This window comes from Rhineura floridana, chromosome 2, assembly GCF_030035675.1.
Source record: "Rhineura floridana isolate rRhiFlo1 chromosome 2, rRhiFlo1.hap2, whole genome shotgun sequence".
Taxonomy (NCBI): domain Eukaryota; kingdom Metazoa; phylum Chordata; class Lepidosauria; order Squamata; family Rhineuridae; genus Rhineura; species Rhineura floridana.
In genome coordinates this window covers 186,164,674-186,192,447 of record NC_084481.1, presented here as the reverse complement: position 1 = coordinate 186,192,447, position 27,774 = coordinate 186,164,674, and the positions used below count along the sequence as shown (strand labels likewise).

Here is a 27,774-nt window from a genome sequence, read left to right as displayed (position 1 = left end):
ACCCAGTGCAAAGTCACCAAAAATCAACTCTTAAATTTACAACCACTTTATTTTACAGTATATTTGTGACATGTTGGCATTAACCAAAGTTTTGAATTGTTTACAAATATAATGGCTGCCATGGGGCAATTAAAAAGTTCCTCTAAATATTAAATTTGTACATGATTTAATTTTTAACTTAAATCTCCGTGTAACATCAAAATTAAAACAGAAAAGAACTAGGTTAAGCAAAAATATAACCACTTTCTAGAAATAAATCTAGAAATTCTCAGATTGAAGTTTCAAAAACATCACTTGCTGCATTAACATTCTCCACTGTAGAAAAGGAGATCTCATGCTTTTAGTGATGATCCAGAAATATAGTTAATCAAGTCAGTTTATTAAGGCTTTTTACATGTTATTGAATCCCATCATGCCTTTCATGTTTCCAGCAGCACCCTGTTGGAACTGCCGCATCATTGATTGCAATCCTGCCATGCCACCTGGAACAGAAAAGCAAGATTAAATATGGACACTTCAACATTACAGTTTGGAGTAAACCTAATAAGATGGAACATTTATGTAAGAACCAGTCAACTACAGCTGGAATCCAAAGAGGTGCATAATTACTTCCATTTATCCAAGGTCACTTTTGGCTTATGTTTCTCAAACAGCAGCCCTACGTCATATTACAACCAATTTTTTAAACGGAGGGAATATTTCACAGCAAATTGTGATACAGCATGATGACGCACTGTTCAAACACAATAAAGTAAAAAGATTCTACTGAGGATACCCAAGCCCTTAGGTATGGCTAGAGCAGCTCTTTGAATTCCAGCCTATATATATGCATGAAACGGCAGGCTCAAAAGATAGCTTTAAGAAACAAATGAATTAAACATAGTTGTGTGCTAATGCTGTTGGAACAAATTCTCAGGTAACAGTTGCTGAAGTACTTTCAATCTACAAAGAATTTAAGGCAATAACTGTCTATTTTGGCTCAAGTTTGTTGTAAGAGCAAACACTCAAGATTCGCAACCCTTTTCCAACTTTGAATCCCAGAAGGGGTGAGAAACGTTTCTCGGTCCAAGACCAGACCCATATCAGCCTTGTGAGCCAAATTTGATAGGTAGGTGAGGCTGCCCACCCATCAATCACATGACATCATTATCACATCATTGCAAGGTAGTCGCTATGCCGATCTGCCAAAATCCCTCATGCTTTCCTTAAGCCTCCACAGTTGGGGACAAAGGGGGGGGGAGACTTGGAAAAGTCTCTACCAAATCTCCCCCCTCCCTCTTTTAAGTCCCTGATCATGGATAATCAAAAAGGAAACACAGAGAGACTTGGCAAAGGCTTTAAGACAGTCCTCACTCTCTCATTTGACCAAACTTTGAAGAGCTTGTGCACACACTGGGAACAGGATAATGCAACCAAGGCAGAATTAACCCATTCAGTAGTAACATCAGTTGGTGGGTATGGTTTGGGGGAAATGGCCTCAGAGACCAAATGGTCTTAAATGGTCTTAAAGCAAATCAATTCAACAACTTATCTAATTTTACTGACGACAATACAGTCTTGTGGCAGAATTAACTTTTATCTTTTGACACCAGCATATTAACAAATATGTGCCACAACCATAATTCTGCTTCCTCAAAATTGCATGCACAGCTGAACTAAGTCTCTCCTCCAGAAGTACTGAAGGCAGGGTGGCATATCCAATACTGTGTCTGCTGACAGTGGGAATCAATCAGTGGAATGGAAGAGGGAGGCTGTTTTCAGCAATTCTCCCTCTCTGCAGAGCTCTGTACCCCTTTAAATCTGGTCCAGGGTACCTCAACCCTTGGGAGCATATTTGGGAGGGGGGACAGGCAGCTGCAGAGGGGACAGGAAAATCACTGAAAACTGCCTCTCCCCGCTGTTCTGGTGATGTTCCTTCTGTCAGCGGGGAGATAGCACTGGATACCACCCAAGGTCTGTAATTGCTTCAGAATTCTTAAGAGCCCAGTTATATATTTCAAGGTCATTCAGACTTCAGCATTGGACAACATGCATATGTGATAATGAATGTTGTTAAATACATGGTGTACCTATTTGTTAGCCTCCTACAGTAAGCAGATAAAAAATTGTAACCATTACCCATATGATGAAGAACTCTTGGATCCATCATCTTTGCCATCTGTTGGTTCAGTTTTGCCATCTGGGATGGATTTACATTCTTTGACATATCACCTCCTTAAAAGAGAGGGAAAAACAGGAGGTGAGGAGAGAGGGGTAATTGACAAATGAACACATCAGAAACATTACATGGTTTCTCTTAGTGTGCTGGCAGATGTGTACCCACTACAGCTATTTTAGTTGTAATCTCACTACCATTAGAGATTATGTTTCTTCATTCTAAAGATCTGGATTGAATATCTGGCAGTTTCTACCAGCAGTATTACACTGTGTTAAACCCAAGGAAGGGATTCTGAGGAACTGAGACAAATAGTGGTAACGAGAGAGGAAGTTCTAAGCTTAATGGACAATATAAAAACTGACAAATCACCGGGCCCGGATGGCATCCACCCGAGAGTTCTCAAAGAACTCAAAGGTGAAATTGCTGATCTGCTAACTAAAATATGTAACTTGTCCCTTGGGTCCTCCTCCGTGCCTGAGGACTGGAAAGTGGCAAATGTAACGCCAATCTTCAAAAAGGGATCCAGAGGGGATCCCGGAAATTACAGGCCAGTTAGCTTAACTTCTGTCCCTGGAAAACTGGTAGAAAGTATTATTAAAGCTAGATTAACTAAGCACATAGAACAAGCCTTGCTGAAGCAGAGCCAGCATGGCTTCTGCAAGGGAAAGTCCTGTCTCAGTAACCTATTAGAATTCTTTGAGAGTGTCAACAAGCATATAGATAGAGGTGATCCAGTGGACATAGTGTACTTAGACTTTCAAAAAGCGTCTGACAAGGTACCTCACCAAAGGCTTCTGAGGAAGCTTAGCAGTCATGGAATAAGAGGAGAGGTCCCCTTGTGGATAAGGAATTGGTTAAGAAGCAGAAAGCAGAGAGTAGGAATCAACGGACAGTTCTCCCAATGGAGGGCTGTAGAAAGTGGAATCCCTCAAGGATCGGTATTGGGACCTGTACTTTTCAACTTGTTCATTAATGACCTAGAATTAGGAGTGAGCAGTGAAGTGGCCAAGTTTGCTGACGACACTAAATTGTTCAGGGTTGTTAAAACAAAAAGGGATTGCGAAGAGCTCCAAAAAGACCTCTCCAAACTGAGTGAATGGGCGGAAAAATGGCAAATGCAATTCAATATAAACAAGTGTAAAATTATGCATATTGGAGCAAAAAATCTTAATTTCACATATATGCTCATGGGGTCTGAACTGGCGGTGACCGACCAGGAGAGAGACCTCGGGGTTGTAGTGGACAGCACAATGAAAATGTCGACCCAGTGTGCGGCAGCTGTGAAAAAGGCAAATTCCATGCTAGCGATAATTAGGAAAGGTATTGAAAATAAAACAGCCGATATCATAATGCCGTTGTATAAATCTATGGTGCGGCCGCATTTGGAATACTGTGTACAGTTCTGGTCGCCTCATCTCAAAACGGATATTATAGAGTTGGAAAAGGTTCAGAAGAGGGCAACCAGAATGATCAAGGGGATGGAGCGACTCCCTTACGAGGAAAGGTTGCAGCATTTGGGGCTTTTTAGTTTAGAGAAAAGGCGGGTCAGAGGAGACATGATAGAAGTGTATAAAATTATGCATGGCATTGAGAAAATGGATAGAGAAAAGTTCTTCTCCCTCTCTCATAATACTAGAACTCGTGGACATTCAAGGAAGCTGAATGTTGGAAGATTCAGGACAGACAAAAGGAAGTACTTCTTTACTCAGCGCATAGTTAAACTATGGAATTTGCTCCCACAAGATGCAGTAGTGGCCACCAGCTTGGATGGCTTTAAAAGAAGATTAGACAAATTCATGGAGGACAGGGCTATCAATGGCTACTAGCCATGATGGCTGTGCTCTGCCACCCTAGTCAGAGGCAGCATGCTTCTGAAAACCAGTTGCCGGAAGCCTCAGGAGGGGAGAGTGTTCTTGCACTCGGGTCCTGCTTGCGGGCTTCCCCCAGGCACCTGGTTGGCCACTGTGAGAACAGGATGCTGGACTAGATGGGCCACTGGCCTGATCCAGCAGGCTCTTCTTATGTTCTTATGTTCTTATGAGGTCCATTTGTATAAATGGTTCCACACTGAGGCAAAAAAGAACCATTCTTAAGCAAAGAGAATTGTAAGCCCCCACCAGCATGGAAAAACATGAACCCATGACTTGATCAATGCAACTTAAAATTACAGCTGACTGACAAATTTGATCATAGAATCAAGGACCTGGTTCCTAAATTTCTCCTCAATTCACATTAGGGGGAGGGGAATTTCAACCAGCCTGCACCCCACCATATTCCACACCATTTCTAAGAATCCCCTAACCCTGAGGAACAGATTCTAGGGGCTTCCGAAGAAAGCAGGAAAGCCCTGTTCCATGAACAGGAGCTTAAAGTCCAAGCCCATGTTTAAGCATGAGATACCATGTTAAAAAACTGTGTTACAAAGAAACTGCTATCTTTAAGATTGTTTTATATAGGATAGAAGCAGTAGCTATCAGGCTTATCATTTTTTTTACCTTTGTCATTGAGTTAAGTCTTGGATTAAACTGAACTATCCTAATTAACAATGAATTTTAGTGTTTTCTTTTCAAGGACAATCATGGCCTATAATCTCTACCACATGTTTCAGTTTCATCTCCCAGCTAGGGAGAAACACACAATTTTCTGGAGTGATTCCAAGAGAAGTACAGAAATATTGTTTGTGACTTTCCCAGGAGTCACCTATGAACAGGATCAGTTCTAGAAATTACATAGAAAACCAGATTCACATAGAAGTTTTCTACATGATGATACTCGTGTGATCTATTTTTAGAATGCAAATCCATAAGCACAAAACATTACAATACAAGGGGATCTATGGCAATAATGGTTTTTAAAATAAGCCTAGAACTGATGTTCCAATAATTATACAATTGATTTTACTGAGAACATGAAATCCATGCAATTTTCATTATTCTCACCTTTGAAGAGTCCTTTGATGCCTCCCATCTTTTTCACCATTTGTGCAAATTTTGTGTACTGTGTCAGGAGTTCTTGAACATCTCTAGTTGAAACACCAGAACCTCTTGCCACTCTTTGGATTCTTCCTGGTTGTTTACTGAAAACTTTGGCCCCATCTGTACTATCAAGTTCTATATCAGAGAAGCAATGAAAAAAGAAGTCATTCATTCTGCACTGTTAAAATGCTAATAAGTCAATTACAGATATATATTTTTAAGGTCAACAAATCAGAATTTACACCCACAGCCTTGTATTCAATTAACAGTAGGCAATATTGATACTAAACTTTACTTTAGGGGTGACCAACATTAGGAGTGCCTAACGTTTTATGGGTCAAACTGACTTTAAATAAAAAGAACACATTTTGGGGATCTTGGCTAGGTCACAAAAACCTTTCGGCATCACAGAATCACATCAAAGGATTTGCAGGAGGGAACAACTTTTTAAAAGATGGTCAAATTTTGGGGAGCCACAAAAACTCTTGGGAGGGCAGATGCCACCTATGGGCTAGCCACCCCTGCTTTACCTCTGTAGTTCCTAGAGTGAGATGGCTGTGCTCTGCCACCCTAGTCAGAGGCAGTATGTTTCTGAAAACCAGTTGCCGGAAGCCTCAGGAGGGGAGAGTGTTCTTGCACTCCGGTCCTGCTTGCGGGCTTCCCCCAGGCACCTGGTTGGCCACTGTGAGAACAGGATGCTGGACTAGATGGGCCACTGGCCTGATCCAGCAGGCTCTTCTTATGTTCTTATAGAAACACCCCTTTATTTTTAAAGAATTTCTTGCCTGCCCTTCACAATCATCCAGGGCAAGGTACAAGAGCATAACCATTCAACATTCAATAAAACAAGTCCAAATCAAAATATACAAGGCAGCAACCATTAAATATATTTATTACAAGTTATCAGGACTTCATCAAGCAGAGGTTGCTTACGTAATTACAACTTAGATCTTAAAATTTTGGTTTTATAAAGTGTAAGTATTAGGTATTCATTTAGAATTTTTCATTACTCTGACAATGTAATGAGTATACTTCAACACATCTTTCATTCCATTTTTAAATTTCAGAAAGTGTTACCTTGATCATTCATACTGTCCATTATTGTCATCAGTTTCTTTAGCCTTGCCATTGATTCCTGTTCATTGCCTTTACTCATAAAATCTGTTCCAAAACCCGGGATCATACCCTACAACAATTATAAATATTAAATTCCATGTTCAAGTGTATGCAACTTTTGAATAGAGATTGAATTTTAATATTTTAGTGCCAAATTTTCTGAACTCAGGAAAAAGAGCATCTTGTCACATTACAAGATATTAAAAGTTTCAGCCATAGTTACCAAGATTTGACTAAAGGGTCCCATTTTCATGATGTTTTGAAACTGTTCATACATATCTCTCAATGTAAATTGACCTGAAGTGCAAAAGAAGTAGATGGTCAATGATAGTTAAATAATTACATTTATAAAATTAGACTGCTAGCCCCCATCTTTCCAAAACACTTTTATGGATAGGCTGCTACACATAATATTAGCAATACTTTTGGCAAAGCTTACCATGTTTTAGTTTCTCTATGAGTGCTTCGTTGTCATCTAATTTCAATTCATTTACTTTATCTATAAGTCCTTCAATATCTCCCATACCTGGAATACAAAAGATATTCAGTAGCTAAAATAAAAACTGTATTACAGACCTTTTACATTCTGAACACACAAGAATCACAATTTAGAGAAAATGTTTGCACCATTAGTAATTAATACATACCAAGAAGCTTGCTGATGAAAGGCTGCGTTTTAAAGGGTTCAAAGTCATCTATGTGTTCTCCAGTACCAATAAAAATTATTGGACTTTTAGTGGCAGCCACTCTGCAATGAAGTAGAAATTCAACTCTAAGTTAGTTAGAAATTACCTACATACGGCAAGGAAAGCCTTGTGGTGAGCAAGGTAGACTTGGATAAAATTTAATATTGTAAATATGAAAAATTTCTTTAAAAAATGATGTGAGCTAGATCACAGTTGATGTAGCATATACCTGCTTAAATGCATATGTGTTCATATACTTGCTGAAGTAGCCTTATGGCACAGTTTTAAATACTGTGGCCACTGGATTTTGTTACTTGAAAACTGATTCTACACTAGATACAGACAGTTTAGCAGAGAGCCAAACGCACACCCCAATGTACTAAGAGGTGGCAATTATTCTTAATGCTTTATTACCTCAAGAGGAAAAATAAAGTTTCCTCAAAATAATACTGGAAAGACATATCAAAATAAAGCAAGGATTAGCCTGAACTTTCACAACAGCTTTAATTTATTTAACAATTCAGCTAGTACAGTGCTACTTTGCTCCATAATTAAATAAAAATATACTTACGCACTGAGTGCCCCACCTCCCTTTGCATGGCCATCAAGTTTTGTCACAATCACAGAAGCAACATCAACTTTATCTTTGAAAGCCTTTGCTTGAGCTTCACAGGCTTGACCAATAGAGGCATCCATCACATAAACAATATTATCTGGTTGCTGCAAGTGGAAATAATGATCTCTCTTTACAATTGCTTTGTTATTATCAAGCAGGAAGATGTTGTTAAGCAGCTACAAGCAGCATATGATTTTTGGAATTTATCAAGGGATACTATAAATAGTTTACAATAGTAGTAATTACATAACCAACTATTATTCTGGACATATATCTAATTTTAACATGGAAGCCCAGTTTAACATTTCACCAACTTCCAACTTCTAAAGGTTGGAAAACTTGCCTTTTGTTTGCAAATGCTCTCACAGCAGATTCAGCATGACTAGATAATTTTGTCATTAATTCTTGCATTTCCAACACACACCAGCCCTACTGATAATAGTCTGCATAAATGTAGCCTAGCATCAGTCTATTTAGTTCTGTACTCAACTTACAGCATAACTAATGGCCAAGCTGAGACACTTGGTTTCAAGATTCCTTCAAGATAGTCCTTGACCCAAATAGTAAGGCAATTTGTTCATGATTATTTGACCCATTTTATGTACAGACACAAAAGTTACAATCCTATGCATGCTTATTAAATACCATTGAATCTAGAAGACTTTATACAGGCATACCGCGCTTAACATCGCTTCACTTAACATCGCCTCGCTATAACGTATATGCTCCATACTCCACCATACCCCGCTTAACGTACGCGAGCTTCACAATTACGGACATTTAATGGCATGACGCCGCTGCCATCTAGTGGCGATTGCCGTGCAGTACATGCATAGATAATTGCTTCACTTTAAGTACATTTTCACTTTACATACAGGCTCCAGTCCCATTGCGTATGTTAAAGCAGGGTATGCCTGTATATATATCCGAGTAAACACTTAGGATCACATTGTATGCATATATATCTATGATATCATCTGTATTTTTGAGACCTTAAGTGTCCTGGCCAACCCCAATGGATTCACACTGAGACTCATTGGTGTGTTTTTCTCTCATGTTTAATATGAAATTTCAGCTTAGAGCATTTCATAGATCTGCTTATGTATTACACAGGATTCTGCACCTCTACATAGCATAACTAGACATGCCAACACAAGCTAAGACATTGTCGCAGCAATTGGACATGCTCCTAGATCCTTTAAGTTGGCTCAGGGCAGGCTCCATTTACGTGGAGAAGGTTTCTCAGAAAGGGACTGGGTTAGCAAGCAGACACACCTATGAACAGGTTGAAAAGCTGGCACTGTCTGTTCACTCCAGCGCATCTGCCAGTACATCCTTGGTGACGGGGATGGAGGGACTTCAGCCAGCTCCTCTGACACCACCTCTGGTTGAGCCTCCAAATCCTCTCCCTTAGAGGAAGGCGCAAGGGACAGCTCACGTGACTATGAAGGGCTGAAGAGGCGGGACAGGGGCCAGCTTGCTGTCAGGCAGCATTTCACTACATGTAACTGGAATTAATGGGGTGCAGCAGTCACCGTCTTAAATTGCTGAAGTCTTCCCCTGTTTCAGTCCACTGGGTCCATCCTTAGATCCCAGTCTTCCTCCTCCTCATCACCAAGAACTCTCCACAGGGCCCATGACACAGTCATTGAAATTTCAAAACTGGAAACATTTTTAGAATAATTTTGAGAAAATACTCAGAATTGTAGCATGGCTAGTTTTAGCATGAAACTTTCGTAAGTTAGCAGAACATGAACAGTGATGTTGCTTCTTGACACCTAAAACCAAGCATTTATTATATCACTCCAAAAAGTTGACTCATTCAACAGCCTTTGCTCAAAAATGCTCCAAACACATAGATGTTGATCTGCTTTAATCTTTTTAGCTAGTAGCTGTTTTGTTTTAAATATGCTTTTTTAAACACTGTGGTATTGATAACTTTTATGTATTAGTAAACTGCTTAGAGATCTTTACGTTCAAGTGCTATGTAAATCTGGTCAAATAAATACAATTTTATTAACTGTACAATACTTACTATTGCATTGGCAACTTGTAACATTTCTTCAAACAGAGAGTCTTCCTGCTTGTGACGACCACTTGTATCAACAATTATTATTTCAAAGTTTTCATTCTTAAATTTTTCGACACCTTCCGATGCAATAATCACAGGATCCATCTCTGTGTAACTGTTCCAAGAGGCATACACATGCTAAAGTTATGTGGACAATGTTACCCAGCAGCTTTTAATGAGATGATTCACTGGCAGGAAACACCTACCATCACTATGGGCAATCAAGTGGTGAGGGATAGCTCATCCTTCCTCAAAACTATCAGGAGACAGCAGGTGTCTCAAACTACTGTGCAAATAATTGTCAAGCATCATCTGCTGATATCAGCAACCAGCTTGCACAATGCTGAGACAGGCACCTGCCACTGCCACAATCTTCTGATAGTTACCCATAAGGATGGGCTCCCACATTGTCTCACAGCAGCTGCTCATAGTTTCCACCAGAGAACTACTTCACCAATCATTACTATTCTTACTCAAATACTATTTGCTATGAATACAGCATTCTACAAATTTTCTTGCACACAATCAAGTTATTTCAAACCCATTTAAAAATTCAGTTATTGACCATTTTATTATTATTTATTTAATTTATATCCCGCACTTCCTCCCAGTAGGAGCCCAGGGCGGCAAACAAAAACACTTCAAGAGATCATAAAAATGGACTTTAAAATATATTAAAACAAAACATCTTCAAAAACATTTTTTAAAAAGGTTTAAAAACATATTTTTAATGATTTAAAAACATTAAAAAGCAATTCCAACACAGATGCAGACTGGGATAAGGTCTCTACTTAAAAGGCTTGTTGAAAGAGGAAGGTCTTCAGCAGGTGCCAAAAAGATAACGGAGACGTCACCTGTCTAATAAGGGGAGGGAATTCCAAAGGGTAGGTGCCATTACACCAAAGGTCCACTTCCTATGTTGTGCAGAACGAGCCTCCTGATAAGATGGTATCTGCAAGAGGCCCTCACCTGCACAGCACAGTGATCAACTGGGTATATAAGGAATAAGACGGTCTTTCAGGTATCCTGGTCCCAAGCTGTATAGGGCTTTGTAGACCAAAACTACAACCTTTACTTTAGCCCAGTAGCTAACAGGTAGCCAATGCAATTCTTTCAGCAACGGGGTGACATGTTGGCAATACCCTGCCCAAGTGAGCAGTCATGCTGCTGCAGTTTGCACCAGCTGCAGCTTCCGGACCAACCTCAAGGGCAGCCACACAGAGTGCATTACAGTAATCCAGCCTGCAGGTTACCAGCGCATGGACAACAGTGGTCAGGCTATCCCAGTCCAGAAACAACCACAGCCATCTTACCTGCTGAAGCTGGTAAAGGAACTCCTAGCCACTGTGGTCACCTAGGCCTCTAGCGACAGAGATGGATCCAAGAGCACCCCTAGACTACAGACCTGCTCTTTCAGAGGGAGTATGACCCCATCCAAAGCAGGCCAGTGACCAATTATCCTAACTCAGGAACCACCAACCCACAGTGTCTCTGTCTTGCTAGGATTCAGACTCAGTTTATTGGCCCTCATCCAGCCCACCATCATGTAGAGGCATCGGTCCAGGGCTTAAACAGCCTCTCCTGATTCAGATGTTACAGAGAAATAGAGCTGGGTATCGTCAGCATACTGCTGACACCTTGCCCCAAATCTCCTGATAACCGCTCCCAAGGGCTTCATATAGATGTTAAACTGCATGGGGGACAAGGTGGTACCTTGTGACACCTGACAACACAAATGCCAGGGGGCCAAAAGACAATCACCAAACGCAATTCTCTGAAAATGACCCCGGAGATGGGATCGGAACCACTATAAAACAGTGCCTCCAATACCCATCTCACCAAGTCGGCCCAGAAGGATACCATGGTCAATGGTATCAAAAACCACTGAGCAATCAAATAAGAATAACAGGGTCACGGTCACACACGTCCTTCTCCCAATAAAGGTCATCCATCAGGGCAACCAAGGCCGATTCAGTCCCATAACCAGGCCTGAATCCAGATTGGGATGGGTCAAGATAATCTGTTTCATCCAAGAGTACTTGCAATTGCTGCGCCACAACCCTCTCAATCACCTTAAGAAGGGGGTATTTGCAACAGCAGTTGTCGCAAACCAATGGGTCCAGAGTGGGCTTTTTCCAGGAGCAGTTGGATCATCGCCTCTTTCAGGGTGGCTGCAAGCACCTTGTCCACATGATAAGGCCACATCAACTGAAACCATTTCCAAGAAGTTGCAGCAGACGTTGCACTGGACACCTCACTGGGGACTACAGTAGATGTGAATGGCGCATCAAGATTGCTACGGAGGCGAGCAACTTTACCCTCAAAGTGCCTTGCAAACAATTCACAGCGGGCCTCTGAAGGATCTAAAACTCCATTTCCTGGAGTTGATGTCAACAGACCCCTGACAATACGGAAAAGCTCCGCTGGACAGATACTTGAGGATGCAATGGTGGCAGAGGAGTGGGCCTTCTTTGTCACCTTCACCTCCGCATAGTAGGCACAGTTATGATGTTTTATTCGTGCCCGATCAGCCTCACAGCATGCCTTTCACCACCTGCGCTCTACCCGTCATCCAGCCTTTTCACTGCCCTTAGCTCACTGGTGTACTAAGGTGCAAACCAGGCTCCACAATGCCGGAGAGGGCACTTGGGGGCAACACAGTCCAACTTGTCTCTGTTCCACAGCGTGACAAGGGCTTCAACAGGATCACTATCTCCTGGGGACTCCCACAGGGCATTCAGGAATCCCATGGGTTCCATTAGTCACCAGGGCAGACCATCTTAATCTGTCCACCACCCCTGCAGGGAAGGATTGGAGCCATAACTCTAAACATAACTAGGAAGTGGTCTGACCATGACAATGGGGTGACATCCCCACCCCCATATCCAGACCACTCCTTCCTGCATCTGGAGCAAAAACCAAGATGAGGGTGTGCCCTGCCCTATGCGTCAGGCCGGTGACAACTTGAGACAGACCCATGGTTGTCATGGAGGCTATGAAGTCCTGAGTTGGAACACTAAAGGCAGCCTCAGCATGGACATTGAAATCATCCAGGACTATCATTTTGGGCTCCTCCTATATAATAGCCGAGATGGCCTCTGCCAGCTCAGCGAGAGAAGCTGCTGGGCAGCAGTGTGGACAGTACACCAGCAACAACCCTAGTTTGTTTACTGTCTCCTTGGCCCAACACCAGGGCAGGCCCTCACAGCCAGCTCCAAGACAGAGTGGTTTCCTGGTGATTCAGATAGAAGTTCTATAGAACAACAACTCCCCCCGCCCCCCCGTTCCTGCAGTCTGTGCTGGTGTTGCACCGAGTATCCAGGTGAGCAAAGCTGGGTCAGATCAACTCCTCCCAGCTCACCCATGCACACCAGATCGGCACCTTCATCCACCATCAAATCATGCATGAGTGTGGTCTTATTGTGTACCAATCTGACATTAAACAACAACACACACAGGCCAGTGGGCACAGCAGATGAGCAATGAGGAACCCGTCAAGGGAAGAGCGAGGAACAAGGCCTAGATAGTCTCGCCCTCATCTTCTATGGTAATTTACCACCTCCCCATGGCTATACCTCCCTCTACCCATGATCACTGAAATTGTTGTGGCATCATCCATGTCCCTCCTTACTAAGATTCCTCCTAAACACCTGATATAGACCCAACAAGAGCCCACGAACAAAACCTACTTGAACCAGTTATCCCAGGAGGCCTCCGAGAGAATTGGCAACAGTCACGCCCACTCAATATCTTTCACACAGGGCACATCTACTCCCCCCCCATCTCACACCCAGGGAAGGCCAGCCTTGTGCCAGTTGCAGACTCTCAATCTGAAGGCATCTGGCGACTTTCTCCTATCATTCAGTTCACTGTACAAGCTCCCAACCTGCACAGGAACTACACATGCACCATACACCCATCCCACTACCAATCTCCTCTAGATTGTATTAAAAAACACAAGGGGGTAGGGCCCTCACCCTCGGAACTCCCCAAGGGGCAATCCCCTTTGGTATTGCCCCTTCGGTGGCAACCCCATCAGCAGCAGACCCACCATCCAAGGGCAGCCAGGTTTTTATGCCCCCTGACCCAGCCAGGAACTGATGTAAGGCTGCAAGATTGACTGCAGCCTCTCTCTGGAGTCAGGGTCAGGCAGGGGGTCCCAGCCCTTGTAGCACTTACCAGGGACTTCAGCTGTCTCAAGAGACAGCAGCCCAGAGGAATGAGCAAGCAAGCCCTCAGATACTCGCTCACAGGGCAAGTCTCCTTTAGTCCCCCAGTGCTGCAGCTGTTCCCAAGCACCCAAAGGGAAATGATTTTTTTTTTTTTTTACAACATACAAATGCACAAGTTCCTTGTATTTCAACCTACAACAATAGAGGGAAAGGAACACAGTGCTAGGTACGGTGTGTGTGGAAGCACAACAGAAGAGGGCTTGGAAACCAAGTTATGCTAAGGTCCTGCTATTTTGCTAACCACTAGGGGCAGGCTAGCATTTTCTCCAACAGCTCTGGACAACCTCAGCTATGGTAGTTTTGGACACAAGTTTGTTTTTTCAAGCTTTCTGGGACAAACAACATTACAAGGTAGCATGCAGCTGCTTTCTTCTGCAAAAGCAGATGTCTGCAATGATACATTTGATTATTGCTTTCTATTTGGTTTTCTTTCGTGTGAGCTGCTTTTTTAAAAAATGATAAAGGTGCTCGACTATGACCTGGGAGACCAGGGTTCGGATCCCCACACAGCCATGAAGCTCACTGGGTGACCTTGGGCCAGTCACTGCCTCTCAGCCTCAGAGGAAGGCAATGGTAAACCCCCTCTGAATACCATTTACCATGAAAACCCTATTCATAGGGTCACCATAAGTCAGAATTGACTTGAAGGCAGTCCATATAGATTTAGTAAATAAGTAAAAAGGAATAGCATACCCATGTAATTACTCCAGAGAAAATGCTGTGGTTGGAGAATGGAGGTTTGCTAAGCTGAGTGCGACTAATGGGCATGCTAACACACTTGTAGGAATTGACTTGTGCAGCTATGCTTACAAGATCCAGTCTCAACACAGGTACATAGTGTAAGTGATGACAGGAATGTACAGTGTAATTAAGTGCAAGTAACAGGGTGGCATTCTCATACAGAACTCTACTACTACTACTAGAACCCAAACTGACTCCTTTCTGACTGTTAGACATTGACTCCAAGTTACTAAGTTTCTCTGTAGAGTCATGAGAAGTATTTTAAAAATCAAGAACAGGGTAACAGACATTCTAGCTTTATCAAAATGTGTTATTTAGCTCACCAAGCTTCTAAGAGTATAGCCAACATGGTGCTTTCCAAATTTGTGGACTTCAGCTCCTATCCACCTCAGCCACTATCAGTAACGATGGGAGTAGGAAACATCATCATCTTAAGGGTACCACACTGGCGACCCCTGTTCAATAAATACCCTCTCAAAATTGATAACAGTTTTTCCTACAAAAGTTAGTTAAGGATACATACCTCCCATAAAATGGAATCCTTGCTTTCGTTGCATTCTGTTTTAACTGGTCAAAAGCACCTGTATAATGCAGACACTATTGGTTAGCCATGTAAAATATGCACACTGAATTAAAGAGGAATACCTAAAAATCAAGTATTCATTTTACCCGCTCTGTATGTATCCGCACATATCAAACATGTCTTCCAGCCTTTCCTCTGGTAATAGTATGCCAACTGTTAATAAAAAATCCAAAGATATAATTACAAAGTCAAGTTTAAAATTAAAAGCTCATAAGAACACTACACTGTGTTTTCATTATTTTGCAATAGCCAATATCAAGACTGAAATATGTGTCTTTATTCTGCCACCTTATGGCACAAACCTCAATTACTAGTGTAAAATTCTAGATCTGGTTTGTTTCCTACTATGTAGCTAATACGAACCATGAGAAGATTAAAGTTCTTTCATTCTCTTTTATTTATTTCTTGCTGACACCGTAAACCTCTGGACAAACACACATCACATCTGTATTTTAGTATAGCACTGTGTCAGCCCCAGAATCCTGAACTGCAGAAGATAGTAATTCTACGAGTCTGGTGTCTTTGTATGACATTTTACTACCGTGTAGTGAGAGTGATCTGCACTATATGTCACATGTAGGCTGGAAACAGAAAACAGTTTTTTCATGTTTTGGCAATGGATGACTATATACAAGATATAGGCCCTATAAAGGAACAATGAAATAGCGACCTCCTTTTTATGATTTGTTGCCAGTTAGAGCCATCCTTGCCCAGAGTGGAACTCCACTAACTAAATGCTACTCCAGGGAGTTGAGGGACCTTAGAGAATAGTGTGGGAGGTGGTGCTAGGGGCTGCAGAGAGAAGAGGAAAGTTGACAAAAGTCACCTCTCCCCCAAAGCAGAAGCCTCTGCTTTTGCCTAACACTTGCACGCACCCCTAATATGTAATTCTGTTCTGAGCCACAAATACGTACTTCAAAGAAAATAATCTGCATTAAACATTATGAAGAATGCAAGTTACCTTTGAACATGATGTTGTTTTGCCACTTCCTTGCAGTCCTACAAACATTATGATGTTCTGTTTTCCTTTTGTTGGTGTCCAGGCTTTGACTCCAGGATCTACGAGCTGTTAAGCAAAAAGTATACATGTGTGCTGGAAAGCCAAGCTTCAGAATCAAAAGTTTCTAGAATCACAATTACTCCCTGTACAAGTAAGATTTGCAAAGGGTTTTTTTGAAGAGTCAATATATGTTTTTTTTCCAGCATCACTATTGTAACTTTCTCTTAACTTTATTAAAACACCTGAAAGTTAAGATTGAGCCCTATCCTATCCTCTATTACAATGGAATCCTACAGAAATAAATGGAGCAGTGCTGCCCAGTGAAGTATAAGACCATCCTTACAGCCTTTAAGTCAGAGATGGAGAAACTTTGGTCCACGGGCCAAATCTGGCCCAGCACAGGTCCCAATCTGACCCACAAGCCCCTTTTCCTCAAACTACACCCATATGCCCTACACCTGATATCATATGTAACATCAGGTGCAGGGCAGGTACAGATGCACCTGGATCAGCTGCGAAACCAAGTACCCCATGGGAAACTCAGTCATGCTGCTGATCCCTGTAGAAAGTAGGCTTGAAGTCACTGCTCATCAGCTGATAAATAGTGACTTCAAGACTACTGGGTTGACTGCACTGAAAAATTCAAGCCTACTGATCAGCAGCACTTCAAATCACCATGCAGGGCTCTTTGCAAGCCTTGTATAGTGCTTTGAAGTTCCAACAATCACCACCTGATGTCATTGTGATGTCAGGTGATTGACAGGTAGACAGCACACACAGCTCCTTTTGGATCAAGGGGACTGAAGCCCCACTGCACAATTAGGAAACCATAGCATAGGGTTATAAAATACAGTTACTCATTTAAGCTATATTATAGCTCATTTCAAACATCACACGTAATCACAGCTCAAGCTAATCATAGTTTAGAATTCAACCATAATGTCAACTCCCAAATGTATAGGCGAGCAATGGTTTAAAACCATTTGTATGTGTTTCTTCCCTATTTGCTAAGCACTGTTGCCTCTGCACAGAACAGAGGCAGAGCAACGACTGTAACTATGGTTTTGTCAATTCAGACACTACACTAGATCTCAGGTAGCACAAACTTTGGCTCAGGATGAAGCCTGAATTGAGCTAATGACAACTGCATCAAAGGTGGATCTTGTCAATGCTGGCTATTAACCTACTACACTCAACAGATTGTTACAAAAGATGTATTATCACATTGGGAGAGAAGAACCATGTACACCAGCTTCAGCTCCTGGGAGAAAAGGTGAAATATAAATGTAATAAAATCAATCAAACAAACCATTACGGTTTCTGTAGTAAAAAGGACAATGGCCCACAGACCAGAAGCATTCAATATACATCCCAATTGCAAAGAAAGGGGATCCCAGGGAATGCAGTAATTATCAAACTATTGCCTTAATATCCCATGCAAGTGAAGTAGTGCTCAAGATTCTACAACAAAGGGTCTTACCATATATGGAGTGAGAAATGCCAGATGCCCAAGCTGGATTTAGAAAGGGAAGAGGCACCAGAGATCATATCGCAAACATACGTTGGATAATGGAATGCACCAAGGAATTTCAGAAGGAAATCACCCTGTGCTTTATAAATTACAGCAAAGCCTTTAATTATGTAGATCATGAAAAACTATGGAAGGCTTTAAAAGAAATGGGGGTGCCACAGCATCTGATTGTCCTGATGCGCAACCTATACTCTGGACAGGAGGCTACTATAAGGACAGAAACGGAGAAACCGACTGGTTCACAATAGGAAAGGGTGAGAGACAGGGGTGTATTTTATCATCCTGTTTGTTTAACCTATACGCAGAACATATCATATGGAAAGCAGGATTGGATCAAGACGGAGGTGTGAAAATTGGAAAGAAATATCAATAATTTAAGATACGCAGACAATACCATACTACTAGCAGAAACTAATGATTTGAAACGAACGCTGATGAAAGTTAAAGAGGAAAGCACAAAAGTAGGACTGCAGCTGAACATCAAAAAGACTAAAGCAGCCTTTCCCAACCAGTGTGCCTCCAGACGTTGTTGGACCACATCTCCCATCAGCCTCAGCCAGCACTGCCAACGGTCAGGAGAGATGGGAATTGTGCTCCAACAACATCCGGAGGCACACTGGTTGGGAAAGGCTGGACTAAAGTAATGACAACAGAAGATTTATGTAACTTTAAAGTTGACAAGAAGGACACTGAACTTGTCAAAAATATCTCGGCACAGTCATTAACCAAAATGGAGACAATAGTCAAGAAATCAGAAGACGGCTAGGACTGGGGAGGGCAGCTATGAGAGAACTAAAAAAGGTCCTCAAATGCAAAGATGTATTACTGAACACTAAAGTCAGGATCATTCAGACCATGGTATTCCCAATCTCTATGCATGGATGTGAAAGTTGAACAGTGAAAAAAGCGGGTAAGAGAAAAATCAACTCCTTTGAAATATGATGGAGGAGAGCTTTGTGCACACTGTGGACTGCGAAAAAGACAAATAATTGGGTGTTAGAACCAGAACTGTCACTAGAAGCTAAAATGATGAAACTGAGGTTATCATACTTTGGACACATAATGAGAAGAGATGATTCACTACAAAAGACAATAATGCTGGGAAAAACAGAAGGGTGTAGAAAAAGAGGAAGGCCAAACAAGAGATGGATTGATTCCATAAAGGAAGCCACAGACCTGAACTTACAAGATCTGAACAGGGTGGTTCATGATAGATGTTCTTAGAGGTCACCAATTCATAGGGTTGCCATAAGTCATAATCGACTTGAAGGCACATAACAACAGTAAAGGGAAATATTTAAAATAGCTGGATAAGTACAGAATTTGCATTGCTGGGATGTCAATAGCCAGCTTTTGGTAGTTCCATTTTTCAGTAAGATTACACATACCCACGATTAGAAAAGAAAGACTGCAACAGGCCACTCAATAATTATATGAAACATGGCAACAATGTTCATATGAGAACAGGGATGCGAGGTAGAAACAAGGAATATTTGATTAAAGTGCTAGGCTGTTATTTAAAAAAGGAACATATGGATTGGAAAAGCAACTTTGCTACTGTTTAGTATATTTTACCTTAACAAGTTCTTTAAAGACAGCATGCTGGATCATTTTCCTTTTATTGAGGCCAGAAGCCATTTCTTCAAGATCAATAGCAGATCTATAGTTCAAAATAGAATAATCAATACAAAACCAATGAAGATGTTATGTTGAACTCAATGGGATGTGCATTCCAGTGGCATATTAAGGAGCAGGAAGTGAGCATACTAAGAACATTAATTTTAATTAAGTAAACACTGATAGCTCATAGCAACGTACTATGCTTTTGTACAAAAATGCTTCTGTGTATCTTTATGTCATATTCAGAACACTGTTGTACTAATCCACATATACAACCAGACTGAATATATTATATGTGTAGGTCATACATACTCCATGTACCGAGTATATCTCACTGCAAGCAGGATTCTAGCTCGCTATTGGTCTTGGCAGCTTGCCCAGATGTACAACTACTCATGTTTCCTGCCCTTCCTTCCCAGCTATCAATTTGTCACAGAAGTGCTATATCTTAAATTATTCTGAAGGTTCTGAATGTTAAGACTACTTATAATGTTTCTATAAGCAGAATCTAACAAAATCTCTACTTCTTCTCCACTCACTCTCAAATTCTCCTCTGGATGACCCCCCAACCCTCTGGAGCACATTTTGAGGCCACATTGGGGAGAGGAGAATGGAGAAGCCTTGTTGCACAAGCCAAAGTCTGTTCCATTTACATATAGACAGCATTGAATACAGTCCAATATTTTTATAAGGACTGTATTGCAACACACCATATTTTGAGGGGGGGCAGAGATCTACTATGATAGATGAACGCTTTTTGGATAAACATCAGTTATTCCTCCAAAGCTATAAACTGAACTGATTCAAGATGAATATTAAACTGAGAGGTATGAAGTTTTCTGGGTTGGTTCACTTACTTGACATTTTCTCTCAGTTGCTTCACTAACTTAATGTTCACATCAGCTTCTAATAATGCTGTACATACTTCTTTTAACATAGCATTTAAAACCTTGCAAGGAAAAACAAGTACAATTCAGAAACTAGAAACTTGCAATATTTTGTCAGTCTAATATTTCAGAGTAATGACATTTACTAGGTAGAAAATAAAGCAGAAAATTATAAACTTTCATTTGCTCAAATGTATAAACATGAGGTTGATTGAGAAATAGGTAAAAATGGGCAAAAATGCAATACATAAAAAAATAAAGAGTATTTTAACTAAATAATATGAATTAAGTCTCACTTAATTAGCAAATTGAACTAGCTCATTGCATAATAATCCCCATGCAGTGAAAGCTGCCACATGGTATGTTTTAAGTAGCAATCATGTGTTTAATGATCTGTATAAATCCAACATTAAGATTGGGCCACTTTCTTCCAAAACCGAATTAGATGCAACAGTAAAGAGACTGTGATTTTTAACTTCTAGTTAACAATCACATATGGAAATAATGCATACCTCTTCATTGATAATTGTAGCATTGCTCAGTGAGCGCAATGCTGAAGTTATTTTTCTCCCAAGATCTGCTAAAACCATTTTGGCAACTTCAAAGACAGCTCAAATGTGATCTATAAAAGAAACATTAAAATACTAATGACATACTATCCTTTATGTGTGAGCTAATCTGTCAGTATTATGAACATAAAAATATTTTTAGAACTAGCCTATGAAGACTTTTTTAGATATGGTACAAACACACAAATACAATCAATAACAAGAGTCTGAAAAATAAACATGCTCTGAAAGTTGTTCCTGTTGATATTTTAATATTTCATGGTAAAGGTTAACATGTTGAATATAAATAATTATAACCATTCTATTTTGCATATTAAATTATGCTAGTGTTTAACTCTTCAATATTTTTGAAAGAGTAGGTCCGTAGTCCGGGAGTGCTCCTGGATCCATCTTTGTTGCTAGAGGCCCAGGTGACCTCAGTGGCTAGGAGTGCCTTTTACCAGCTTCGGCTGCTAAGACAACTGCGGCCATTTCTGGACTAGGATAGCCTGACCACTGTTGTCCACGCGCTGGTAACCTCTAGGCTCAATTACTGTAATGTGCTCTATGTGGGGCTGCCCTTGAGATTGGTCCAGAAGGTGCAGCTGGTGCAAAATGCGGCGGTGAGACTGGGGCAGGGTATCACCAACATGTCACCCTGCTGCTGAAAGAAATGCACTGGCTGCCCATTTGCTACCGGGCCAAGTTCAAGGTTCTAGTATTGGTGTACAAAGCCCTATACAGCTTGGGACCAGGATATCTGAAAGACCATCTTATCCCTTATATACCCAGTTGATCAGTGCACTGTGCAGGTGAGGGCCTCCTGCAGATACCATCTTATCAGGAGGTCTGTTCCACAAAACATAGGAAATGGACCTTTAGTGTGGTGGCACCTACCCTGTGCAATTCCCTCCCCTTAAATATTAGGCAGGCGCCATCTGTGTTATCTTTTCAGTGCCTATTGAAGACCTTCTTCTTTCAACAAGCCTTTTAAGTAGAGACCTTATCCCAGTCTGCATTTGTGTTGGAATTGCTTTTTAATATGTTTTTAAACCTTTTTTTAAAAAAACAATATGTTTTTAACCTTTTTTTTAAAAAAAATATGTTTTTAACCTTTTTTTAAAAAGATGTCTTGATAGCTTTTTAAAAACTGTTTTTAAAGATGTTTTGTTTTAATGTATTTTCAAGTCTGTTTTTATGATGTTTTAAAGTGTTTTTAGTGCTTTTGTTTGACGCCCTGGGCTCCTGCTGGGAGGAAGGGCATGATATAAATCAAATAATAATAAATATTTACAGCTCTTTTTTATAACTGCAAAACAATGAGACGTTCTTAGCAGAGTTTCCTAAGCTTCTACTTGTCAAAAGATTTTTTTGAGTTCCAACATTCCATAACCACTGGGCAAATAACTCACAGGAGTATTTAGGCTGCAGTCCTATACACAAAGACTCCTTGAAGGTCCCATTGAAGTCAGTGGGTTGCAGTGCACATTAGAAATACTTTCTCAAACATTTTCTACCTTTGGTTTTTTAAAATTGTGAACTAGTATTCTTTAGGAAGGCAAATTCTACTGCCAGATTCCAAAAAGCTACTTTAGTACACTGGAGGGCTTGCTCACAGTCAAGTGGGGTTTTTATCTTTTTCTTTCAACAACAGGACCCCACTCCCTGCATACCAATCAAACTAGTTTGAGAATTCCTTCTGCTTCAAAAGTGGTTTGTAATGCAGCATTGGGGGACATTGCTCCAGAAACATGCCCAATGCCTCAGTGGGCACACAGGAATGGATGCACAGGTCTTTGGACCCCAACCCAACCTATGCTATTCCTCAGCTAACAGATTTTATTAATTTCTAAAAATGGATAATGTGAGATGAATCAAACCTCAACATAAGAAACTTAAAAACAGAAGGTATCTAAATTACTCTGCTTTACTAGATAAATGACAAACTGTGGATACAAAAGAAAGCTAACAAACATGACATCCATTATTTTTTTATGGGAATGAAAAATGCTTAACAAGTTCTGGATTATGCATCAAGCATTCAAATCTGTATTGGCAAAGCCCAATGTTGCAATTATATCAGTTCTCAATTTGTAAGAGCAAATTAATAATAAATTAATACAACCTAGAAATTTATCTGAGCAATTTAAAAAGTTGAAATAGATTTACTCCCAAGTAATTTTGCATGGAATTGTAGCCAAAGGTAGATTTATTTGTTTTGAACTGCCTAATTACAGTCTGTTATGTTTCAAATGGGCAGGCATCTGTGGAGATAATGTGGAACATTTCACAACCTGAAACAAACTATCAAACTAAGATTACTGTAACTGCATCTTAGTTTGACCAATTTCTTTTATCTCATGTATAAAGCATGTACATTCAGATTTGATTCCATTTTAGCCACTTAAAACATAATACATACATACATAATACATACATACATAATAGCACATTTTTAAAATAATTTCAATTAAGCAAAATTTTGGTACCATTACAATAGCCATTTCATTTATCATGAAACATCTAAGAGAGCAGTCTATGCTTACTGTATAATCAGAGATCACAAAGGCTGGCTGGGATTGGTAACCAGCCATTGGTTCCAGGAGTCTTGCTAGGTAGCCTTGCTAACTGAACCAAAACCTGTGGTGAAAAGGCCTTGGTTTGGCTCTTCGTAACTCCAGACCCCTTGGCCTCAAAGCAGCCAAGGAAGCCCCTGACATCCTCCCTTGCTAGCAAGAGCAGTACAAGCTTCAACAACCAAGGAACCAAACCACACCACTCTCCCAACCTTGAAGCTGAGAAGAAAGGGACAGGGAGCATCGCACAGCTGCCAAAAAGGATCCCATCCACCTTTCCAGGTCCAAGGTTGGGAAGCAAGCTCGTCATGCTCACCAAAGAGTATGGTTGGGCTCCAGGAAAATGTTTAAAAACCAACAGTACTTGCGTTTCCTCAACAGTTCTGAACAGTAGCCATAGGAGGAGTCTCTTACCAGTAACAGAAATAAAAACTGGCAGAAAAAATGTGCAACCTTACTTTAAGAGCAGATCATGTCAACTTGTTCAACTCATATGAGTAAAACAAATAGTTAAACTGGCAAAAGATTGCTTCCTCCTGCATTAACAAGTTCCCAGTTCATCTCTACTTCTATCTCCAGGTAGCTGCTTCAGCTCCTGCCCTATACTTTTGAGTTAAAACAGCCAGCAACAATCTCCATGGATCATAGTAATTCTTTGTGATGTAGTTCCCTCTTGTTACCAGCAAACATGAATGGTGATATCCAGTTGTGGTCCCCCACTTACACAAGAGGTGCTTGCTTAACCTCCCCCTGCAACTTTCCCTAAGAGCATAGGGAAGGCATAGGAGCTGCAGCTGGGAGAGAGGGAAGGAAAACCCTGTTGCAAGCATGGCTAAAATATTGGACCACAGTTGAAAGAACTAAAGAAGGTATTGCTCACTCCTTGTAACAGATAAGGATTAACATACTTTAACAAACTAAAAGGGAGTAGAAGATCTCCCAGAGAGAGAGAGAGAGACCAAATACTATTTAGTTTGTTTCTTAGGTTGCATTCCTAAAAACACTTATATTCTAACAAACTTAGAGACTTACTTATAAGTCACCATGTTTGCAATTGCACTGCCAGTGGCTCCAGTTTTTCGTTTTCATTGTAAACAAATTACTTGTATTATGTTTTGTGTACTGCCTTGGAGGCCTACATTTGATAGAACATTGAGAACTAAATGTTTTAAATAGTCTGGTCACATACAGAATTTAAGTGAACTAGGCATAGATTTGTCAGGTAACAAGAAACCCCAGACCTGACTATATTCTGGCCCAAATACTTTAACCATTGACGGATATCTTAAATTCATCTATCACAGCTAAACAGCTTAAGGCCACTTCACATGTGATGTTTTCCAAGACCCTTAAAATCTACATGAAGAAAGAACTTCTGAAATGCAACACAATCAGCAAATACTATGTGCCTTGGGAAGGTGTTGCCCACAAGAATTACTCAACTGAACACTTATGGTAAAACAGAACACTTGTACATAACATACACATTCACGAAAATATTTTTTAAAGTTACATGGAGTTCTTTGAACTATCTGGACTTCATCTGAGTGGAAGCTCAGAACCTGCTTTCATTGTTCAATAACTCAGCCCTACCATGCGTGATCTAAAAATGAAAGAGCGTATCCACTAAAGAAATTACCATCAAACAAAAATAAAAGCTTCCATGTTACTCTACGACCACAAAAGGCTTTATCAACAACGGTGCCTTTACCAATTCAGACTGCGCAGTTTACGGCCTCACCACAACAGCTTTACCTGACAAGTTTCACCTCACCGACAGCACCTCGGATGTGTTCTTCCCGAGCCTAGCTGTTCAGAGCCTTAAAGTTGTCAAGGACGATAGCTAGGCATAACTCAAAAGAGATGTGAGCATTTTTTCAATACAGAGACAAACGCCAGGCTACAGTACACCACACATCCACTCCCCCATCACAAGACTTACCGAGAAGCTTTTTTGCCTCTGAAGCAGCGGCGGTGGCCTCAGCAGGCCCCGCTGCGACAGCCACACGACAGCTACAATGGGGTGTTAAGGAAACCCTCACGAAGCCGTTATGTCAGGCCCAGCACCGATAACAACTACCTCTCCCTCCAGTCTCCCCCAACATAACCAGAAAGAATGTCACGTCACCACTACACGGAGCTTACGAAGTTACCATTCTCCTTTAGAAAAAAAACCTACCACCTCACACTTCCTCTTCCGGGGCATTTCTAAGATTCCACCCACACCGAGTGAAGACCGGAAAATATTTAAACCTCTTGCTTTGGGGTCTGAATAGAATTTTCTATAGATGGAGCGAGAATGGGACAGGATCATGGGAATAAATGCTAGGCTGGGTTAAAGAGGCTTTTAAAAAAATGTTTTTCTAAAGTTTAGGAACGGTGAACCGCTCTTCTAAACTATTTCTCTTCCCTATTGGAATGGGCTGTTTGAAAGTTGTTCATGATCTTGGTGGACCATTTCATGATTTTTCTGCCTGTTGTAACATTTGTTTGCGTTAGATTCTATGTGATTTTTAAAATGTTATTGCTTCTTTTATTTCTTATATTGTTTTTGGTTGTTTTCCATAGAATTCAAATCGCAATACAATACAAGAAATAAAAGAAGCAATGAAATACCATTAAAAATCAATATCAATATTTAATGCGGACATGCTGCGGGCCACCCGAATAAAGCTTGTGACCACAGTTTAGAGGTCCCTGCTTTAGAAGAATTATTTTTCAGGGGCTTTAAAGGGAAAATGATAGCTTTAGCTGTTACTGAATGTGGGAAGGAAGCGTATGATAATATCAAACATTATATACAGCATACAAGTTTAATTTTTATCTTTACAAATGAGTTATGAGGGTTTTATTTAATTTTATTTGTAAACTATTAATATATTTAAGAAGGTTTATATCATTTCGTCAAATGTCTAACTACTGAAAAGGAAAAATAAAAGAGTAGCTCTGCAGTTCTATACACGCTATACCATTAAACTCAACAAGAATTAATTCTGTGTAGATATATGTAGGATTGTATTGTAAATATGTTTTGGAAAGTCAGTGCTCCAGCTTTTTTTCAATATAATTTTGTCCAACAGAATTTAACATATTTAGGAGCACCTGATTTGTCACAGAGATAAAAACTAGGCAATTACTTAAGGGTGGGGGGAATGGTCGGCTTAGATAGAAAAACAAGAAAGATATTGTTGTATCCTACATATATTTTTAATGGATGTGCTTAAGCCTGTTTTTCCCGAATAGGACATCAACACAACAGCTAGTAGTCATGTCAGCTAAAAAAAACTGTTCTGATATAGTACTAACAATTGTTGGTCAAGGGCAAGATTTGTTGCTTTTATGCACTGCTCATTTTCTAGTTGTTGTTTTTCTGAATAGGAGAGTCTATCCTTTCAAAACACTGAACCAAAGTCTGCAATATAAGCAAGGTGGTTTGTCGGGGGCGGGGGGAGTACGAATCCATTCTTCTCTAGCTTTTCTTTACAGCATTATTTCAGTGAAAGGGAACCTCTACCACCGACTGCTATATCTGACGTAGTGTTGGACTGCGTTTCTTTTTAAGTAACTTTTTATATTTGTCATGCATTTGCCCCGCACGTGGAGGGTTCTACTAACTGCACGTGGGAACCAGAAATCTTATAAAAGAACCATTACGACTGTTCCTCTTGGGCTTCAGAAATCCTTCGGCAAGTAGGCTCTTTGCCAAGAAGGGCGTCACCCTCACGCAGCGAACGGGGCGGGGTTCTGATCCTGGGTAGTGTCCATGCCATGCCTATCATAGCGCCCCGGCCGGAGCTGTTGCTGACGTATCTCGATTCCACTGGTCAGAGTTGTGAAAGAAGGCCGCTTTCGGGTGCATGTTCAGTGTGTTTAAGTCTGTAAGCATGGATTTTGCTTCGGCTCGTCTAGCTATTTTGAGCGTACTACAGGGTGTGTGCGCGGAGGATTTGCCCCGCCTCCTTCGCTGGATGAGAACGACAAGTAAGCAACGTTTTTCCGCAGACCTTTTCAATCTCTCCACTGCCTGTTTCGTCCTATGCTTGCTTTAAGTTCTCAGAGCGCTGTCGTACGTGGTGCTTATGTTTCCTGCTAGTGGTGCTCTTGTTCAGGATGCCAGTCTGCTGTGCTGCTTTTCCAGAACACCCCATGCTGTCACCCGCAATAGTTGGTCAACATTCTGCTCCCGCTGAACAAGCGCAGTAATCGATCAGTTATTTTGCGCCCCCTCCGCGTTTTCAATTCTTCCGCACAGATTGGGTTCTCCCAAGCCATGTTCAGAGCCACCTCTGAATACTAGACTGGAGAGATAGCAGCGGCGGACTGTTGCATTCATGCCTTGTTTGTAGGGCTTTGCCACAGGCATCTGGTTGGCTCCTGTGACAAGCATGATGCTGGACTAGATGGCCCTATCTCATCCATAAGAGCTCTTTTAGA

At 40.9% G+C, this 27,774-nt stretch overlaps 2 protein-coding genes across 4 annotated transcripts in view; one reads left to right on the top strand and one right to left on the bottom strand.

Moving 5' to 3' along the window:
* SRP54 (signal recognition particle 54) overlaps positions 1-25,559 on the bottom strand; it is a 53,358-nt gene extending 27,799 nt beyond the window's left edge. The window contains exons 1-16 of one of the 3 annotated variants that reach the window (XM_061611654.1): positions 25,283-25,558; positions 20,729-20,838; positions 20,187-20,278; positions 19,285-19,369; positions 16,140-16,244; positions 15,265-15,331; positions 15,119-15,176; positions 9,587-9,737; positions 7,507-7,655; positions 6,897-6,997; positions 6,689-6,775; positions 6,473-6,546; positions 6,211-6,319; positions 5,098-5,268; positions 2,119-2,214; positions 31-482 (exon numbers count right to left, since the gene is read on the bottom strand). In XM_061611654.1, coding sequence (XP_061467638.1) covers positions 391-482; positions 2,119-2,214; positions 5,098-5,268; positions 6,211-6,319; positions 6,473-6,546; positions 6,689-6,775; positions 6,897-6,997; positions 7,507-7,655; positions 9,587-9,737; positions 15,119-15,176; positions 15,265-15,331; positions 16,140-16,244; positions 19,285-19,369; positions 20,187-20,278; positions 20,729-20,806 — 1,515 coding nt within the window. In that variant the 5' untranslated portion in view covers positions 20,807-20,838; positions 25,283-25,558 and the 3' untranslated portion in view covers positions 31-390. Of the gene's footprint in view, positions 1-30; positions 483-2,118; positions 2,215-5,097; positions 5,269-6,210; positions 6,320-6,472; positions 6,547-6,688; positions 6,776-6,896; positions 6,998-7,506; positions 7,656-9,586; positions 9,738-15,118; positions 15,177-15,264; positions 15,332-16,139; positions 16,245-19,284; positions 19,370-20,186; positions 20,279-20,728; positions 20,839-25,095; positions 25,208-25,282 lie in introns of those variants that run through there. The other 2 variants (XM_061611655.1, XM_061611656.1) reach the window with 2 other exon arrangements.
* Positions 25,560-27,040: 1,481 nt separating this feature from the next.
* Positions 27,041-27,774, top strand: part of LOC133377482 (uncharacterized) — a 32,385-nt gene continuing 31,651 nt past the window's right edge. Inside the window, exon 1 of the mRNA XM_061611658.1 lies at positions 27,041-27,321. Coding sequence (XP_061467642.1) covers positions 27,198-27,321 — 124 coding nt within the window. The 5' untranslated portion in view covers positions 27,041-27,197. The remainder of the gene's footprint in view (positions 27,322-27,774) is intronic.